This window comes from Caretta caretta, chromosome 8 (genome assembly GCF_965140235.1).
Source record: "Caretta caretta isolate rCarCar2 chromosome 8, rCarCar1.hap1, whole genome shotgun sequence".
NCBI lineage: Eukaryota > Metazoa > Chordata > Testudines > Cheloniidae > Caretta > Caretta caretta.
Window position 1 is genome coordinate 18,882,550 of NC_134213.1, and position 12,928 is coordinate 18,895,477.

General features: G+C 41.7%; 1 protein-coding gene across 1 annotated transcript in view; it reads left to right on the forward strand.

The window, feature by feature from the left end:
• The window catches only part of LOC125641871 (uncharacterized), a 42,681-nt gene that overhangs the window by 17,354 nt on the left and 12,399 nt on the right, over window positions 1-12,928 (forward strand). The window contains exons 6-10 of the mRNA XM_075131949.1: window positions 1,884-2,027; window positions 2,254-2,417; window positions 2,606-2,721; window positions 5,630-5,745; window positions 7,307-7,531. Of these exons, the coding sequence (XP_074988050.1) occupies window positions 1,884-2,027; window positions 2,254-2,417; window positions 2,606-2,721; window positions 5,630-5,745; window positions 7,307-7,531 (765 nt within the window). The remainder of the gene's footprint in view (window positions 1-1,883; window positions 2,028-2,253; window positions 2,418-2,605; window positions 2,722-5,629; window positions 5,746-7,306; window positions 7,532-12,928) is intronic.

The window sequence follows — 12,928 nt, forward strand, 5'->3', positions numbered from 1 at the left end:
CCCTCCGTCAGAGCAACGGCAGATAATCGTTCCGTGCCTTTTTTCTGTGCGGACGCCATACCAAGGCAAGCATGGAGGCCGCTTAGCTCACTTTGGCAATTAGGAGCACATTAAACACCACACGCATTATCCAGCAGTATATGCAGCACCAGAACCTGGCAGAGCGATACCGGGCGAGGAGGCGACGTCAGCGCGGTCACGTGAGTGATCAGGACATGGACACAGATTTCTCTGAAAGCATGGGCCCTGCCAATGCATGCATCATGGTGCTAATGGGGCAGGTTCATGCGGTGGAACGCCGATTCTGGGCTCGGGAAACAAGCACAGTACGTGTTACTGGCCTGGAGTGGTAAAGTGTCCTACCATGAAGGACGCAATAAGGCTGCCCTCCCCAGAAACCTTTTGCAAAGGCTTTGGGAGTACATCCAGGAAAGCTGTGAATGCCAGGGCAAATTAATCCTTTCACATGCTTGCTTTTAAACTATGTATAGTATTTTAAAAGGTACACTCACCGGAGGTCCCTTCTCCGCCTGCCGGGTCCACGAGGCATCCTTGGGTGGGTTCAGGGGGTACTGGCTCCAGGTCCAGGGTGAGAAACAGTTCCTGGCTGTCGGGAAAACCTGTTTCTCCGCTTGCTTGCTGTGAGCTATCTACAACCTCATCTTCTTCGTCTTCGTCCCCAAAACCTGCTTCTGTGTCGCCTCCATCTCCATTGAAGGAGTCAAACAACACGGCTGGGGTAGTGGTGGCTGAACCCCCTAAAATGGCATGCAGCTCATCATAGAAGCGGCATGTTTGGGGCTCTGACTTGGAGCAGCCATTCGCCCCTCTGGTTTTCTGGTAGGCTTGCCTCAGCTCCTTAAGTTTCACGTGGCACTGCTTCAGATCCCTGTTATGGCCTCTGTCCTTCATGCGGGAGATTTTGACAAAGGTTTTGGCAATTCGAAAACTGGAACGGAGTTCTGATAGCACGGATTCCTCTCCCCATACAGCGATCAGATCCCATACCTCCCGTTCAGTCCATGCTGGAGCTTTTTTGCGATTCTGGGATTCCATCATGGTCACCTCTGCTGATGAGCTCTGCATGGTCAACCGCAGCTTGCCACGCTGCCCAAACAGGAAATGAGATTCAAAAGTTCGCAGTTCTTTTCCTGTCTACCTGGCCAGTGCATCTGAGTTGAGAGTGCTGTCCAGAGCGGTCACAATGGAGCACTCTGGGATAGCTCCTGGAGGCCAATACCATCGAATTGTGTCCACAGTACCCCAAATTCGACCCGGCAAGGCCGATTTAAGCGCTAATCCACTTGTCAGGGGTGGAGTACAGAAATTGATTTTAAGAGCCCTTTGAGTCGAAATAAAGGGCTTCATCGTGTGGACGGGTGCAGGTTTACATCGATTTAACGCTGCTGAATTCGACCTAAAGTCCTAGTGTAGACCAGGGCTAAATGCATAACAAGGTTTCGCCCAGCTCATAACAATATTGTTTTGTGTCTTATTGTTGGTGGTTGTTGGTATAAGGCAAAATTGTGGCATTTGGCTGAAGCCCCAATGGCTACACTGCCTTGCGGTGAGCACCATAAGGCATTCTTTGAGGGGTGAAGCATACCTGCACTCCTGGCTGGCCCTAGGGAGGCAGAGCCCCAGCCCTTTAGGCTCCTCACCCCTGCCTCCTTTCCACAACTAGCTTCCTAAAGGGAGCAAGCAGGTAGTAGCCCTTGTGTTCTCTGGGTCAGTCAGTTTGGGGAGCCCTTACATAGGCTACCCATGCCCCTTACTCCTTATCTGACTGTAAGAGCTAGCCACAGTCTCGCTATAAATTTGTATCATGGCAGCCTATGTGTCCCTGAAATGAATGACAGTGCTGTTTTCTATCTTGTTCTTAGATTGCTCCACGGGTTACTTTGGAAGGGATTGTTCGTCTGTGTGCGGTTTGTGTCACAACGATGATCTGTGCAATCCCTACACGGGAACTTGTGATGATTTCCATTTGTGCAGTGTTCAGAGTGCACCTACAGCCTGTGAGAGAGGTACCTAAACATAAGTGCTTTATGTGTGGCGGGTTTACCTAATGCAGTACAAAAATTTAAAGGTGAGCGATTGCCCTTGTTCTTGGCATAAGCAATATTGCATGTGTTCACTCCTAGCAGTTATTTCCCTTTCCCCTGCATTTTGTCAATGCTTAACTAATTCTCCTTTTTTGTTATGTCAGTAATCTGGACCCTTGGGTACTGTTACTCCTTTGTATTTGATTAGCTATGAAAAGTTTGTGGTGCCCTCGTTTTTCTGGTTGGTCGTATTGGAGTGGCAAATGTTACTACTTCAGCACAGAGGCCCCTGCCAGCTGGCTTCAAGCAAGGGAGAAGTGTAGAAGATACAGAAGTGCAGATCTGCTATGGATTGAGAGCCCAGAAGAAATGGTATTTCTTAGAATTGGTGGGGAAATGTCAATGAAAAAGAAAAATGTTACACACAAGTATTTTCCATTGTTTGACATGCTATAGTATTTATGAAATGTGGTCTTAAAAATATCAAATCTAGTAATTCAGTCATTGGGTTGGAAAGCACCTGTAAATAACTCGTTCATATTTTCTTGTGTCACTAACAGAATTGGTTGTTCTCGGTGATTCCATCAGAAACCTTTTGGACTGGATTGAATAGCAGGCAGCAAGAGTCTATATGGATTTGGTCAAATGAAAAGTCAGCTGCTAAAGAACTCGATTGGTAAAGTTAGTGTGTGACCCTAACAGGCATTGTAAGCACCAGAATCTTAGCTGGTGTAAACTGATGTAGCTCCACTGAAGTTAGTAGAGCTATGCTGACTTACACCAGCTGAGAATCTGGCCCATAACATCAGTTCAAAGCAAAACAGAATTTGTCACTTTGAGACATTTCAGCACAATTGCTGTACTGAGGAAGGTACAGTATGAAGTGATGCTGAAGTTGCAACAGTCGTACATCCTGGAAAAAATGTACAAGAGCTAGGGAAAATTTTTCAAATGAATATGAAAGAGTCTGATTTTTTTTTAACGAATTTTTCCTCATTTTCGACCAGTGCTAAAATGCATCAATCTGGAATCATGTTATCAATGTATTGAAAAGCTGTAACAGATCTAGAAACTAGCATGAGACACCGCTGAGTTTGTGAACTCTCTGTGACTCAGAAATAGAATATATGCCATGGATGGAACCAAAGCATGCTGTGATAGCCAGAGCATGCAATTTACTTAAGTCCAAATTTGTCAACTTGGTCCCTTGAAACGTCTGTCAACGAGCAAGAATGGGGGATGTCACTGAAAGCAGAAATAGAGGAAGCTTAAAAAGATGTGTGGCTCATTCTGTTAATATAAATATGTAGTGCCCTGTTGACCCTAATGCTTTAGAGACCAGACTGATCTCATCTGGCTTTTTGCTTGAGTAGGAATCTGATGGGTTTTGGAAGGAACACAGATCTTCTTCCCAGAGTTGTAGAAACTGGTTTATTTCTTTCAAATGTTCTTTTTGCATCCTGAACAGCCAGTGTGATCTATTGGATTAAGCTTGGGGCTGGGAATCAGATGATTTGGACTCTATTTGTGGTGCCTTTACTGACTATTTTCAGAGGAACAGCCGTGTTAGTCTGTATTTGCAAAAAGAAAAGGAGTACTTGTGGCACCTTAGAGACTAACCAATTTATTTGAGCATGAGCTTTCGTGAGCTACAGCTCACTTCATCAGATGTATACCGTGGAAACTGCAGCAGACTTTATATACACACAGAGAATATGAAACACTACCTCCTCCCACCCCACTGTCCTGCTGGTAATAGCTTATCTAAAGTGATCAACAGGTGGGCCATTTCCAGCACAAATTCAGGTTTTCTCACCTGGATTTGTGCTGGAAATGGCCCACCTGTTGATCACTTTAGATAAGCTATTACCAGCAGGACAGTGGGGTGGGAGGAGGTATTGTTTCATATTCTCTGTGTGTATATAAAGTCTGCTGCAGTTTCCACGGTATACATCTGATGAAGTGAGCTGTAGCTCACGAAAGCTCATGCTCAAATAAATTGGTTAGTCTCTAAGGTGCCACAAGTACTCCTTTTCTTTTTACTGACTATGAATTGGCACGAGTTACTGAATCTCTCTTTGCCTGAATTTCCCCATGTAAACTGGATAATATAATACTTGCCTACCTCTGTAGAGGAATCTGAGATAAGTGCAAAGTATTCTTTAGCCCCTGGGAGAGTGGCACTGGGGCATGGGGCTTTAGCGCCATGAGTAGGGGGTGGAGTGCCAAGGATCGGGGCTTCAGCCCCACGGTGGGATGGGAGGAGCTCGGGGCTTCTGCCTCATGAGAGGTGCCAGGGCTCCTGTAGGTTTGAAAATATTTACCAGAGCTCTGCTCCCGATGGCTCCAGCTGAATTTAAGCCCTGCTCATGGATCATGTAGGTCCCACTTATGTCATGTGGTACTTATGTAATATATGTCTTGTGTTCACCCTCTGCACAGTGGTTAATTTCACTCCTGGAATCTGATCCTGAGTCAATGGAAAGACTCACAAGGATGTTTTGAGGATTAATTAACGTTTATAAAATACTTGGAAGTTGAGCAATATTGTTATATATGCTATGTGTTTAAATGGCTGTCCTATCACAGCTAAAGCTTTAAAAAAGATAAACCTTGAATCATAGAATATCAGGGTTGGAAGGGACCTCAGGAGGTCATCTAGTCCAATCCCCAATTAAATCATCCCAGCCGGGGCTTTGTCAAGCCTGACCTTAAAAACTTCTAAGGAAGGAGATTCTACCACCTCCCTAGGTAACGCATTCCAGTGTTTCACCACCCTCCTAATGAAAAAGTTTTTCTTAATATCCAACCTAAACCTCCCCCACTGCAACTTGAGACCATTACTCCTTGTTCTGTCATCTTCTACCACTGAGAATAGTCTAGAACCATCCTCTTTGGAACCACCTCTCAGGTAGTTGAAAGCAGCTGTCAAATCCCCCCTCATTCTTCTCTTCTGCAGACTAAACAATCCCACTTCCCTCAGCCTCTTCTCATAAGTCATGTGTTCCATACCCCTAATCATTTTTGTTGCCCTTCGCTGGACTGTCTCCAATTTTTCCACATCCTTCTTGTAGTGTGGGGCCCAAAACTGGACACAGTACTCCAGATGAGGCCTCACCAATGTTGAATAGAGGGGAACGATCACGTCCCTCGATCTGCTGGCTATGCCCCTACTTATACATCCCAAAATGCCATTGGCCTTCTTGGCAACAAGGGCACACTGTTGACTCATATCCAGCTTCTCGTCCACTGTCACCCTTAGGTCCTTTTCCTCAGAACTGCTGCCTAGCCATTCGGTCCCTAGTCTGTAGCGGTGCATTGGATTCTTCCGTCCTAACTGCAGGCACTTATCCTTGTTGAACCTCATCAGATTTCTTTTGGCCCAGTCCTCCAATTTGTCTAGGTCCCTCTGTTTCCTATCCCTACCTGCCACCGTATCTATCACTCCTCCTAGTTTAGTATCATCCGCAAATTTGCTGAGAGTGCAATCCACACCATCCTCCAGATCATTTATGAAGATTTTGAACAAAGGGATACAAGTACTTCCAGTTTAACATTCAGTGGTCATGTATTTTGTATTTCAGGTTCTCCATGAATGGACATCCATCTGGAAGATGTGCAGGTATCCAGCCAGCACCCAGAAGTATTTTAAAGTTTAACTGTGAAAATAAGTACAGATGGCTTTGTAAGAAAGCTGAATGTAAGTTGCAATGAGGGAGTTTAAGGAAACTTTTTCCAAACTTTCTAATTTTTTTCCTCAACTTTCGGGGGTGGAGGGGGGGGCCTTGAAGTATGAGAATAGAATATAATACAAATTAATTATATAAAGCCTCTGTCCTGCAAACCTGCCCGGAGTTATTCAGTGTTTAAAGTGACCATAGAGATTATTAGTAGATAGTATAAATTATGGAAAATGGGGTTTAAAGACTGCAGGCTGGGAAAAAATAAAAGCATTTAGCTACCAGAGTAATACTAAGTTATCAAGGAAACAGACAATGGAGGAAAGATTTGAAAGTCAATATGGTGGAGAGATACATCAAGGTTCTAGATGGCAGGAACTTCTGAGGAGAAGGTTCTTGTATCAACGCTAGCCAGACAGGGAGAAGTAGTAGAGACAAACCAATGGAGTGGGGTAGGGAAATGAGAGCAAAAGGCTTGTGAAACAGGGTAGCCTAAGTCCATGGAGAACAACAGTCCTTGTCTGGATCCTTATCTGGTGTGAATGGGCATAGCTCCCTTGAAGTAGTTGAGGCTGCACCCAGATGCACCCAGATGTTTGGCAATCTGGACTGCTACTATGATAGCAGCAGCACAGCTACGGTTTTCCACAGGGATTTTTAAGGATATTTTCATCATTAAAACTCAGTTCTTCCCCTCCCCAGTTTTCTTCCCTAAGCATAATTCTGTGATGATCTAAGGTATCCTTATGGAGCTCCCTCTTTAGGTGGAATAGAATCCTTATTCTTCTCCTTGCACTAGGGTTCACACTCCAGATCACATACCTTTTGTGACATGTTACCTTAGAGCAATATACTGCTCTGGATCAGTGAATGAAACTCCCACTGGTTTCAGTGGCAGCTGAATGTACATATCAAGAGCAGTCTAAGATCTTTATTTCTGTGCATTGTTTCGTTGACATCCTGTTAAGTGCAGCTATCTTTATGCCAAGAACGTAGTCTTGAGATGATGTGTAGGGGGAGACCTGCTGGTTGCAGGCAATCCGTGATGATGTTGTGTATTAGTGATGACAGTCCTATCTCAGCTGATGGAAGGAGAAGAATGACATAACTTGAAACAAACTGACAAGGTTGTATAAAATGCTTGTGGTAAATTTTGAAAACCTCCATCTGTAGTTTTCTCATTTCATTCCACTTATATAAAATGGATTTAATTTTTCAAAAATTCTTTGAAATCTCATGTCCTCTTGAAAATGGTTCTCCTGAGAAGCAAAACTCTCTACGTTTTTGATATATTGAATTTCCAAATTCATAATTTAGTTGAGGTGAAGATCAGTTTGCACAATAAAACATGCACGTTCACCTCAGTCTGGCATCTAATTTTGCTGTATAGTTTGTCCATATAGTCCTGTGCATGCTTTTCTATGCAAATTTTAGTAACACGTGTATACACACACAAACTACAGGTTTCAGTAATTCTACACATCCAAAACTAAATGGAGTTTTGAAAATTTACCTTGTATGGCTTCCAAAAACATAGTTCATTTCATTGCATGGATTTGTTTTTTCTTTTGTATTTTATAGCTCCACATATTTTTGATGTGTTTCTTAGTCGGTACCTGTCAAGACCATTTTCATCACAGAAGATGTACAACTCCCTCCATAGTGCTAAGATAGACTGCTTACATGACAGGAACTGCACAGGAGTAGTAAAAGTCTCACAGTACTTCAGAAGAGTGGCAGGAATTGATGAAATCCACTTTGCTCCTTTTAGTGCTCCCTCGAGTGCTATTTCATATGTAAAACGTGGTATGTGTCACACTCCAAGTACAAATTTGCTGCAGGTACAGAAGAATGATTGCCATGTGGTAAATTGCATTAACTTTTCACCTATAATTGCCTCACCAGTCTATGGTGGTTAAAGCAAGTTGAAATGTTTCATCAAAATTTGCCCAGTTTTGAAAAACTGAATTTTTTTTTTGTGGCAAAAATACTTGTGCCTTTTTTTAAACTAGTCATTTTTAACAAAAGCTTTTTAACATTAAAAATTAGACTGTTTCTTGTTCTTTTGATTTTTTTTTTTTTTTGCATTGCCAGTTTAGCATGATCAATTACTCATGTAGCAGGCTTTTTTCAAAACAGAAATAATTTTTGAAAGTTTTCCAATTTCGAAAATGACTTTTTGTACTTAAAAAAATTTTATGGAAAATTCTGAAAACCCAAGGAGATGAAAAAACATTCAAATTTGCAGAAATTATTTGCAGAAACTGAAAACTTACTTCAAAGTCTTTGGTACTGATTTCTTCCTCTGGTAGGAAGACTGTTGACTGCAGATTATGGTGCTGAAAGGGGTGCAAAGGTAACGGTAAGCTCCCTGAATTCTGGGGCTGCTCTGTGCTTGACTGGTCTCTTGGCTAATGTTAGAGCAACCTGAAATGTGTTTTAACTAGGGCTGTCAATTTAATCGCAGTTAACTCATGCGATTAACTAAAAAAAATTAATCGTCCTATTAACTGCACTGTTAAATAATAGAATATCAATTGAAATATATTAAATATTTTGGATGCTTTTCTACATTTGAAATATATATATTTTAAATTACAACAGTATACAAAGTGTACAGTGCTCACTTTATATTATTTTTATTACAAATATTTGCACTGTAAATATAGCAAACAAAAGAAATAGTATTTTTCAGTTCACCTCATACAAGTACTGAAGTGCAATCTCTTTAGCATGTAAGTGCAACTTTCAAATGTATATTTTTTTTGTTACATAACTTCACTCAAAACCAAAACAATGTAAAAACTTTAGAGCCTTCAAGTCCTCTCAGTCTTACTTCTTGTTCAGACAATCGCTAAGACAGATACATTTGTTTATATTTATGGGAGATCATGCTGCTCGCTTCTTATTTACAGTGTCACCTGAAAGTGAGAACAGGCGTTCACGTGGCACTTCTGTAACCGGCATTGCAAGGTATTTACGTGCCAGTTATGCTAAACATTCATGTGCCCCTTCATGCTTTGGCTACCATTCTAGAGGACATACTTCCATGCTGCTGATGCTCGTTAAAAAAATAATGCATTAATTAAACTTGTGACTGAACTCCTTGGTGAAGAATTGTATGTCTCCTACTCTGTTTTGCCTGCATTCTGCCATATATTTCATGTTATAGCAGTCTCGGATGATGACCCCGCATATGTTGCTTGTTTGAAGAACACTTTCACTGCAGAATTGACAAAACACAAAGAAGGTACCAATGCGATATTTCTAAAGATAGCTACATCACTTGACCTAAGGTTTTAGAATCTGAAGTGCCTTCCTAAATCTGAGAGGGACGAGGTGTGGAGCATGCTTTCTGAAGTCTTAAAAGAGCAACACTCCATTGTGGAAACTACAGAACCCAAACCACCAAAAGTGAAAATCAACCTGTCTGCTGGTGGGATCTGACTCAGATGATGAAAATGAACATGCGTCAGTTCATAGTGCCTTGGATGGTTATTGAGCAGAACCTGTAATCAGCATGGATACATGTCTTCTGGAACAGTGGTTTGAACCATTAAGGGACATATGAATCTTTAGTGCATCTGGCACTTAAATATCTTGCAACGCCGGCTACAACAGTGTCATGCGAATGCTTGTTCTCACTTTCAGGTGATATTGTAAATGAGCAGAGGGCAGTATTATCCAGGGTGGATTTGATTTAAATCAGGTTGATTTAAATCATGATTTAAATCACTGGTCAGGAAGACTCTATTTAATCACGGATTTCTACATAAAAGTGCATTCTTGTTGGTTGTTTTAACCTTAATATATATTCTTCACAACTCAGCGATAGATGTAGGTTTCATTTTTAGAAGGTGCACACTATACATTTTTAAAGTGGTCTATTTTGAAAACTTTTCAGATTAGTTTTACAGCTATATCAGAAAATGAATGATTGATTATTTCATTTAACAAAAGTAATTAAAGCATAGTTCACCTCCCAGTGACTTCATAAATATCTCGAATTCAACAGGGGTTAATCATTAATATTTGGAAGATTTTCTTGCCATGCTGTATTAGGAGGAAAGCATCACCAGACAGACATTTAAATTGTTTTATTTAACTAAAACAACAACATTATGTATTCTGGATTTTTTTCTTCAACAGCAAACATAGAATATTTTAACAAAACAAGCATATGAATTTTTGAATTTATTTAAACGTTCAAGTTTTTAAAAATCAGGTTTTTGTTAAAATTGTTTAACTAAAATAGTTAAATGAAATTTAAAAAAAAATTAAATCTACTATGTTATCCAGGTCAACATGAGAAACTTAAAATATTGGCTTCTGCAGCTAACTCAGTCGTCTTCACCTTCATCTTCCTGTTTGTTCATAATCTGGAAAAGAAAAACAAGCTTTCCTGCTTTTTCAGGTCCCAAATGATCTCAATTTTGGAATGAATTAGTCCAAAGGAAGAAAATATTGTTTCTACACTGGCAGAAGAAGCTACTGCTGTTAAAAGTGAGATTATCACTTCAGCAATCTCTGAATCCAAGTGCTTAAGTGACTTCCACAAGTTCACTGGTGTGACTCTTTAAAACATCATCAAACATATACTTCTTGAGTGGCTCACCCTTAGCTCTGGAGTTTATTATAGCTGGCATTATGGAGGTATGGTTGCTGGATGTCCATGTCATAGCCAACTCCTCTTCTTCAGCAGTTAAGGTTTGACCCTGATACCAAGTTATTGAGAATATTTGCAAGAAAATTAGCTGGAGATAGTGCTTGTCCTATTTTTTTTTTTTTTAATGCTTGTAACTTAACTCTGTCATTGCATAATTTCTCTTTTTAAGATCTCGCTCAGTTCCTTCCAAATTTCAACAGCATCAGCAATAAAACAGGTATTTCCTGCATTTTGTTCAAGGCTACAGAAATAGGCTTCAGGGTCTCAGCATGTGTTCGACATTTCTCTTAAGCCCAGTGGTGAGAACTTTGGCTGTGACAGGGCCATCTATTTTTTCACGATTTTGTTCACAAACTATCATCAGATTAGGCCAGTTCTTCAGACAGTGCTCAAAACAGTCCACTATTGAGTTCCATCGCACATCTTGTGGGAGATTTAGCTTGGTTCCTCCCACTTTTTTCAGAGCAGCTGTTGCAAGGTGGTGGTTACAGAAGTATTTTGCAATTTCAACATTAGCCTTTATTTCTGGAACACTGAAGTCTTTGGCTAGAAGGTGCATCAAATGAGCACTGGAACTGTATGTTATTAGTTTGGGACTCTCTTCACTCTCTTCTAAATAATGTCTTCTCATCTTGGATACATTTACAGCATTGTGTGTAACCAAGCTGCGGACTAGACATTTGCATTTTTTTCACAATTTATAGCTTTTACTACTACTTCTTGTCAGTATTCTGCTGTGTGTGGCTTTCCTGATGTATCAATTGTTTCTGTAAGGAAGACATTCCCTTCTTCTGTTGTCACACAGGCACATATAACAGGATCATTGTGGACATTGCTCCACCCATCAAGACTCAGGTTAACAATTTTACCCTCTAGACCAGGGGTGGGCAAACTTTTTGGCCCAAGGGCCACATCAGGGTTGCAAAACTGTATGGAGGGCTGAGTAGGGAGGGCTGTGCCTCCCCAAACAGCCTGGCCCCACCCCCATCCACCCCTTCCCACTTCCCACCCCCTGACTGCCCCCTTCAGAACCCCTGACCCATCCAACCCCCTTCCCCCCGCTCCTTGTCCCCTGACCTCCCCCTCCCAGGACCCCCCGCTTCTATCCAACACCCCCGGGGGGCAGGAGGGAGTCAGGAGACAGGAAGCAGGGAGTCCCTGCTCCTTATCCAACCCCCCTGCTCCCTGCCCTCTTACCATGCTGCTCAGAGCAGCAGGAGCTCGCAGTCCTGCCGCCCGGCTGGAGCCAGCCATGCTGCTGCGCTGCCCGGCAGGAGCGGCGGGCCAGAGCGCGGGTGGCACAGCGAGCTGAGGCTGTGGGCGAGGGGGGACAGCAGGGGAGGGGCCGGGAGCTAGCCTCCCCGGCCGGGAGCTCAAGGACCCAGGACAGGGTTGTGGCCCGCGTGCCGTAGTTTGCCCACCTCTGCTCTAAACCTTTTGCACGCTGCTCAGTTTCTCTTTCATACACTTTATCCAGCAATTTGCCTGTGACATCTCTTTTGTGTAGACTGTATCCTGGTCTTAATGACTGAACCATGTTAATGAAGTGTGGGTTCTCAGTCATACGGAAAGGAGAGTTTGTTGCATAAACAGGACAATTTTTCATCATTACCTCTTTTTGTAATCTGCTGGTTCTTATCACAAACTTATCTATAATTGTTTCTGGATGATGGAGATTTTTTTAATTTTTTTTTTTTTTTGCTACAGGTGATATAGTGTGGCTATGTGACATACATGAGTGACTGAAACACTATCATTGGCAGATAACTCTGAAACTATATCTACCTTCAAGATCACCATCATTTTCTAGTCTTCAGAATCCTGTATGTTGAGGGTGGATTCTCCTAAACAAAATAAGTCAGTGCAGTTATTTAATTATTATTACCATACTGCTCATTTAGTATTACTCATTGCATTCATTGACACTCAGTACTACTTTAAAGGTGAAATTGTAAAAGGAATATCTGCCTATTTCAGCTATTTATTTTTTATCACAACTGCATCTAAAATGATAGTATCATAGAGTAACAACTATATTTTTTGTTCAAACATGAGAATTCAAGAATAGTCCAGAAGGAAGACAGGCATTCCTTAAGAAAGAAGTATGAAATAAAAAAGTTTACCAACCTGAGGATCCGGTATGTTCAGACACGTTCCTTTCATCAACTTCAACGCAGCTTCCTTCTGAGAAGGAACGCTTCTCATGATATTGTTTCATTTGGATAACCAGGCCTTGCATTTCTTTGTTACACTGTTTGAATTTTGCACGCATGCCTGTCTTACCCACAAGTAGAAGAACTTCATTAGAATATTCCCAAACTGGGTCTATTTTATGGCCTGCTGCAATTACAGGTTTTCCCTTCTATTGAGAGAATGGTATGGTAGATCTCATATCAATAAAGGCTACACTCAGAAAGACCTCAAGACTTCTGGAATATACAGCTCAAACAGTTACACTTTTGTTTCTACTGCCTGTCCCTCCCTTCTCACATTTATCTCCAGACTTGTTCTCCTTGTCCAGATCTATTCCACCCGCA